A 7,382-nucleotide genomic window follows, 5' to 3' on the forward strand; every position below is an offset into this window, starting at 1 on the left:
GGCTCCTATGTCAGGCTACAGCCCATGGCATTGACCTTTGGAGCAGCTGTGGGCAGAGCTGCCAGCCATAAGAAGCGTGGGGATGGAGGGCTGGGCCACTGCAGGGGATACTTGTGCCCCTTAAGGAATACCCTTCGGAGAGAAAGGTCTGCTTCCTGCAGCCCAGGCAGTGCCTCCGACTGGCTGTTCTTCGTGGTCCCCCACAAACTCGTGGAACATTGTCCAGACCCAGGGTGCTCAGGGATAAGAGGTTGGACCGCACCGGCACCGGGTGGGCAGAGACGAGTCTCCACGGGTCCGGCCAGCAGGGGTCATCCCGTCCTTAGAGGGGGCCCCCCCGCAGCTCCCCGGAGGCGACTAGAGCTGCCGGCAAGTTTGGGAGGGGAGTTACTCGACTAGCCAGGGTTTGGATGGCATTGGGTTTCCTCTTGCTTGGACCTCTTGAAGTGTACCAGAGGCGAGACTAAAAGGTGGGAATTTAGACCAGGATCTCAGAGTCCTGGGCAATTAGACCGGGCTTTGGTTGGGGGAGCGACCGAGGCGCCCGCGTCCTCTATCAGCGGCCGCCCCGCCTTTGTCTCGGGGCCTACCCCTAGGACAGCCACGGCGAGCCAGGCGCGCGGACCCGCGGCGGTGAGCGGCGGCAGGAGGCTGGCATCTTGCGGTAGCGAACACGGGCCTCGCCGTGGAAAATCGGCAGATACAGAAAAAGCGGTCGCTCCGGCCTGAGGCTGAGGATCCCGGGCCTATCCTTCGCCTCCCGTGGAATTAATTACATGAAAACCTTTGGCGCCTCTAAACACCCACCGCACAAAGAGGCCTGGCGGCTCCAGGGTGCGTTTCCCGAGCGATCGACAGCCTAGAAACACGGGTGCTGACTTTCCGGTACAAGTGTACAGAGTGTGGGCTGGGGGCCCGGAACCCAAGGTCTCAGGGGTTTGCTTTGTTTGCGGAGCCTGGCCGGCGGTCCCCCACTCCCCGCTAGGCTCTGGGTCTGAGCCATCGATCGCCCTGGGTTTCCGGCTGCATTAGCATCCACAAGACCCGTACAGCCGAGCCCATCTCCTGCCGCTAGCTCGATAGTGGGTTTGAATTCCCAGCTTCGGCGGGGCGGGTGAAAGTGGGGTAGTAGAACAACCCGTTGGGCTAGCAGGTCCAAATACGGAACTCATTTGGATGATATAAGCTTACATATGCACAACAGAAGAATGATTTCCCCCCCCCCCCCACCTACATTATTCAGATAATTCCATTTTCTTCCTCCTTTACATCTAGGCAAAGATCCCGAGGTACATTGTCTGAAATTCAGTGTAGTAGATGTATTTTGGACCTTAAATTAGGCAAATAGTGGCAACACAGGGATAGTCCTCATTTAGGTTCAGAGCTCAGGCACAGCAGCCAAAGTAGTTGGATATGGGTTCTAACCATGACCTCCTCATTTACTGGGAGACCCAAAGAATCGCTTTTCAGGTCTTAGGAGAAATCTGCAGTGTTTCTCCTTTTTCTGACAAATCTCTCTGTTATTAAGTCTGGGAGGCTGCGTGGACACCACCCAACAAGTGCCCCTCTCAGATTGGGGATGTCTGAGAACACATCAAGGATCTTAATTGAGGTTTACTTACTCAGGGTTTCCCTAAATTTCCTCTATTAAAAAAAAAAAAAAAAGCCAACCCTCCCCCAAGCTGTTGGCTCTTCCTCTTAGCTACCTTTTAAGAAGTCTTAAGACAAATCTTTTTTTCCTGGATTTACTGGGATTCAGACTTCTTCCTCTTTATTCAGACCCCACATAGCCCTCAGCCCCCCCCCCCCCCCCCATGGCTGCCAGAAGTAGGATGCCCCAGCCTTTTCTGCTTTGGGTAGGGACTTTGTATGAGTACTTCCAAGGCTTGACTTCTTCTTGCCTGCACTTATGGGCTCTGCAAAGTAGTTGGGTATTAGGGGCAACAGGAAAATGGGACTTAGTCTAAATTTGTGAGCCTCTCTAATACAGGAATAAGCAAAGGAAGGGGGAGAGAGAAAGATTTCAGGGCAGAAGGTGTGGCTGTGAAGTCAGTTCAATGGGGGGCCCTTGTATTGCTTCACAGGCCTGGGTGGGTGGTGGAGGAATTTAGAGGAGTCTACCAAGACAAGAGCTGGAGCCAGGCAGCCAGAAAGATTAACTGGGGGGGCGAGGGGGGAGCAAATGATACATGAGAGGGAGCAAAGAGAAAGCCCTTCATGGAGGCTCAGAGGGTTCATGGCTACAATGGATCCATACCAGCTACTAGCCAGGACCTGGGTTCAGGAGGTTTGCTGGCTCCAAGAAGTAGAGCTTATTTCACTAGCACCAGGAGGTCTTTAGTCTCTTGCCCAGGCATCTTACATTGCATAAAATGTCCTCTCAGAGTGAAGCTCAGGATTAGAACCACAGGATTGAAACTCTGGCCCATCAGCTCCCTCTTTCCCCACCCCCACCCCCCAGGAGCTCTCACAATTCCTATATCCCAGCCCAGTTTTGATTCCAGTTCCTGCAATATAGACCTTCTTTTCTGAAGCTGGTTTCCACCACCTCTGGGCTGTCCACATTATTTTTTACAGCCCCATGACTCCTCAGAGCTCTCTCCTCCCCCACTCTACCACCCCCCAATTTTCTCTCTGCCAGTAATTGCTTGGGACTAGCAATGGCAGCTCATCAACAGATCCTGGCTGGTCGTATATTTTTGTTACCCCTGCAACTGCTCTTCCTTTATTATTATACATTTATTATTTTTATTATTCACCTGAGCTGGAGAAAATAAAGTGGAGAATGGCTAGAGAGTGGGAGGGGGGTCCCCAGTCTTTTTTAGCAGAAGAGGCCATACAAACATGAGGGCCAAGGTTTATAAATTGTTCTAAAAAATCACATTGTCATACATCCATGTTTTAATTATTAATATTAATATGACGAAGCAACTCTGTACAAGGACTATATAAAGGGGAAACGTGCTAAAGACAGATGTTTGACTAGGAGGGTACATTACAGAGAGTTTGGAAGGAAGGCAAGGGAGGGGTTACTACTCACAGGGACTACACTAGGTGCTACTGACACAGAGAACAGGACACAGATTGACGAAGAAGCTCACGAAGAAGTCAAGTTTAAAGCAGAGGAAAGAGAATATTGCATATCTTTGTGCCCCCCCCCCACTCCTTTTTTTTCTTTTCTTCTTCTTATTGGAGTGTTCTAGTCTCTTTGTGATTAGGCTGTGAAAATTATGCCAGAGTGGTGGAGCTTGAATCCAGCAGTCATAGGAAGGGTTACAAGAAGGGGTAAAGAGGTTGACTAGGCTGGGAGGAGGATAAAAGCCTTGATCCCGAGACCAGTCCACAGAGGCTGTGGACAACAGGAATGAAGACTGCTTTCTAGGAACTTGTAGGTGGCTGAGAGTAAATTAAGTGTAAGTGGGTGGAGAAGTGTGTCAGGTGTCAGGTGCCCAGTGGAGGAGGGAGGCCTGTGATTGTATCTCCTCTCTACAGGGTTGCAAGAAGACTGTAAAGCTGCCTATTTGCAAATGTATGTAGGGAGAGTGGGGTGAGCCCAAGGGTTTGCAGGGCTCAGGTGTATGTATCAATTACCTGTGTTCCTTCACAGCCCTGAACAGAGACTTGAAGAGCTCAGCGCTGTTGGGGGAGTGGAGTACTCCCTGGATTGCCCTTGGAGGGCGGGGACATTCTCCCCAGGTTGGAAATATTCCAAGCCAGCAGGCACACTGTGCAGATTGTACTCAACTACCACCAGTCTCCTGCTTCTCAACCTCCTTGCATTTACAGGGCTGAGAAAGGTTTGGGTACCTTAGAAGAGATGAATAAAAACTGGGTGCAGGAGAGCTGGTAGGCTCTCTAAACTGTTTCTCCTTAGCCAGCCTAGAATCTTCGGGACTGAGGCCTGTAGAGCTTTATAGATAAAAGGCCTTCCGGCTAGGAGAAGCCACTCTTTGGCTTCCAACTGGTTCTAGCAATGTGCCCCTCCCTCTGCTCTGGTCTGGTACTACGTGGCTAGCCGGCCGGGAGGCGGAGGCAGCGGGGTCCTGAGACAAAGGGCAATGTTGGGGGGCGGGTAGGGAAAAGAGAGAAAGGAACTGGGTGGGGAAACTGCAGCGCCCCCCTCCTTCATTGTCGCCAGCCTGGGAAAGGGGCTTAGAGGGGCCTCCACAAGCCGGTAGCCCCTTTAAGGGCAGATTCTCCTCCCGCCTCGTAAATTACGCCGGCCCAGCCTCCGGCCGTGACCGTGAACGCCAGCGGGGAAGGGAAGATCAGCGGCCGCTGCCGTGGATGCCGGAAACTCTTCCCCACCAATCAAGGCTGCGCTCCACAGCGCCTTCCACCGCCTCTGGCTTCTCAGAGGGCCAGGTGGTGGCACCTGGGTGGCTACTTGAACCTGGGGCTGCGTGGATTCGACTCTCATTTCCCCTCTGGCCGCTACCGGGTCTGCAGCCGCCTTGGCGGAGGGAAGAGTGGCAAGCAGCACACACCTGTGAGCCGTGTTCGCCCGGGGCGGGCAGGGGCTGAGGAATGGAAACCCAAGGACGTTTCTGACAACCCGTTCTACAGGAGACTTGTGACTGAGGGTCTCCTTGTCCACATCCCATTCTGCCAGACGTGGGCACTTCCGCTCACTCGGTGTCCAGGCCGGGAGGACCCAGATCTGGGTGGACTTTGGGCCTTGCTGACCATTCCCTTTTTCAAATTGCAATTCTTCCTTGGTTCCCCTGCTTCGTCTGGCCTTGCCATTGGGACCTGCCACCCTCTCCGCTAATCCTCCATTCTTGCTCTTTCCTTCTAGCCTCTCTTAACCCATTAATGTGAGTTTGGGTGCCTTGGTTCCACTGTTCACATCCTCGTCTGTTCCTTCAAGTAGAAAGACTTAAGACTGTGGAAGGGGAGTGGAAGAAAGGGTTTGACTGGACCGCCGTTTCTCCAGATCCACAGTGGGAGATACAGCACCCCAGTTCCACCTCAAATAAACCAGCCTCACACCGCTTTCCTAGTCTTCCCAGCCCCTTGCCACCCTGGTGGCAGCTTGTAGGCTTCCATTCTCCCTGTCTAGGTTTCTCCCCTTCTCTCTGGGACCTGGCAGGGCCTGCCTGGGGTGTGTGTGGGGGGAGTGGGAGGGAACCACGAACAAAACAGACAAGAAGACGTCCAGGGAGGGCCTGGCAGAGATGACTGGCGTTCTAAATGGGGATCATGTCCCAGGCAATGCCCCCCATCCCCTTGCTCTCTGCCAGGACAGGCTCAGTTTGGGGCTAACGCCCGGGTCCTGCCTTCTAAAAGAAGGAGAGAGCTTGCTCTCTCAGTAGAAGTCTTTTCTTTTTCATTCTCCGGTTCTGAAACCAGATCTTGACCTGCTGGTCACTAAGATTCAAGCGGTCTGAGAGTTCCCTCCGGCGTTGGCGTGTGATGAACTCGTTGACCAGAAACTCTCCCTCCAGCTCCGCCAGCTGCAACTTCGAATAAGGCTTGCGCTTCTTCCGTGAGCGGCTGTGGATCGGGTACCAGGGCGCGCCTGGGTGGAGATGAACCGTAGGGTTGGCCAGAGGCTCAACTAGTGATCAGCCCAGTGCCCAAGGCCCTTCCCCAGATCCTTTCACCATGGCCCTGTACATACCAGACCCCTGACCATTCATTTCCCTTCTAGCATTCAGGCACCCCAAACTTCCTCCATCAGGGACTTCTCCCTACCAACTCCTCCACTTCATCACTCCATTTCCTTTCACTCCCTGCCCTTTGCCTGATCAAATCTACCTCCGGCAACCTTTCCACATCCCTAGCACCTCATTTCTCTCCAACCCTTTCCCATATTCGCTTCCCCTTTTAACCTAGCCCAACTCTCTCCTGCCCTGCAGGACGGAATCCCCATCAGTTAGTACCGAGGTGGTCAAAGTGAGAGGTGTTCAGTGTTTCTTAAAGGTATGGGGCGTCTGGAAAGGCAGGGAGAGAGAGGGAGTTAGGGAGGGAGGGAAAGAGAGGAAGAGAGAGAGAGAGAGAGAGAGAGAGAGAGAGAGAGAGAGAGAGAGAGAGAGGCGCGCAGGATCTCCTTCCTCACCTTATTGCCCCCAAACCTGGAGAAGTCTAGATCAGGATCTTCTTTCTCCAAGGCTCCCAACCCCCTAGCCCCCCTCTAGCCTGGAGCAAGAGAATCTCACCAGTTCTTTTTTATGGGGATATTTACATGTTTATAGGGCTCCCCGCCCCCTCCCGCCTCTGCTGCACTTCTTTTTAAAAGAAGCGCTTACTCACAACTCCCCAGCCCGCCCAGGCAAGACGTCCGGGGACGTAAGAGTGAGCCACACCAGTGGGCTAAGGGTCCTTACCGCTGGCCGAAAGCCCGCCGCCCGGGTTCAGCGGTGATACCAAACTGCCAGGGTCTCCCGTGCCGGTGCCCTTGTTGCCTTCGTTGAGTAAGGACGAACTGGAGTCGGATTCCAGTGACTGACAGGATGGTGGGTCGTGTGGGGGTCCGGTGCCCCCTTCGCCACCACCGCCGCCAGCTGCGTAGTCGTACTTGAAGCCGAGCGCTGGCGGCCCCGACGGCTCCAGCTGCAGCAGAGCTGCCCCGGGCCCGGCTCCCGGGTCGCGCCCGCGCTCCTCACGCTTCATGCCCCCGCCGCCGCCGCCGCCCTCCGCGCACGGCTCGCGGTAGTAACCCTTGCTGTCCTCCACCCTCGCCAGCTCGCACGTGCGGCCGAACGGAGGGTTGAGCGACACGGGGCTGCCGAGATAAGGCTGGGGGTAGCCATTGCATGGTTCAGCCGATGGCCAGGGCAGCGAGCACACGTTGTCGCGACGTGGGTAGGACAGCGAAGGCAGTCCGGGGAGTTGCGCCCCGGACGCGCGGAAGTTGGGAAAGTAGAAGGTGTCTCCAGTGTGGATGTTCACCAGCGGCCCCACAAACCCAGGATTCAGGAGATTATGCTCGCCCATTTCCGCGGGGCCCGACCGGCAGCTTCTACTTTATTGCTATCTGACATTAAACATAGTTAAACCTGCACCGGCCACCCATTGGCCGCCTTGCTCACGTGGGCGCCGCGGCTGGGGGGGAGGGGTGGGGACAGGAGTCCCCCCCCAACACCAACTCCAACTTCCCCCTTCCCAAATCCCTAGTGAAGGTGGGGGTGATGAAAGGTGGGGGGGCAAGTTTATTCGCTGGATTCTTTCTTTCTTTCTTTCTTTCTTTCTTTTAAGAAATCATATAAAACCTAGCGCAGGCTGTGAAGAGATCGCCTGACACGGGGCAAGAGGGGGGGAAAAGCCACACGAAAAATATCATCACATGCACACCCCTGCACAGCCCCCCAGATGTATTATCTTATCAGCAACAGCTGGCCAAGTACAGCCTGTCCCTCTTTAATTAGCTCCTTTATTAA

General features: G+C 54.4%; 1 protein-coding gene across 1 annotated transcript; it reads right to left on the minus strand.

Moving 5' to 3' along the window:
• Positions 1-5,182: 5,182 nt before the first annotated feature.
• On the minus strand, positions 5,183-7,035 carry Hoxc12 (homeobox C12). Its single transcript, XM_048363063.1, has 2 exons — positions 6,330-7,035; positions 5,183-5,521 (listed from the first exon to the last, which is right to left on the minus strand). Exons 1-2 carry the CDS (start codon positions 6,937-6,939, stop codon positions 5,283-5,285), a joined length of 849 nt encoding a protein of 282 aa, XP_048219020.1. The 5' UTR covers positions 6,940-7,035; the 3' UTR covers positions 5,183-5,282.
• Positions 7,036-7,382: the final 347 nt, after the last annotated feature.

The sequence above is a fragment of the Perognathus longimembris genome, chromosome 1, assembly GCF_023159225.1.
Source record: "Perognathus longimembris pacificus isolate PPM17 chromosome 1, ASM2315922v1, whole genome shotgun sequence".
Lineage (NCBI taxonomy): Eukaryota > Metazoa > Chordata > Mammalia > Rodentia > Heteromyidae > Perognathus > Perognathus longimembris.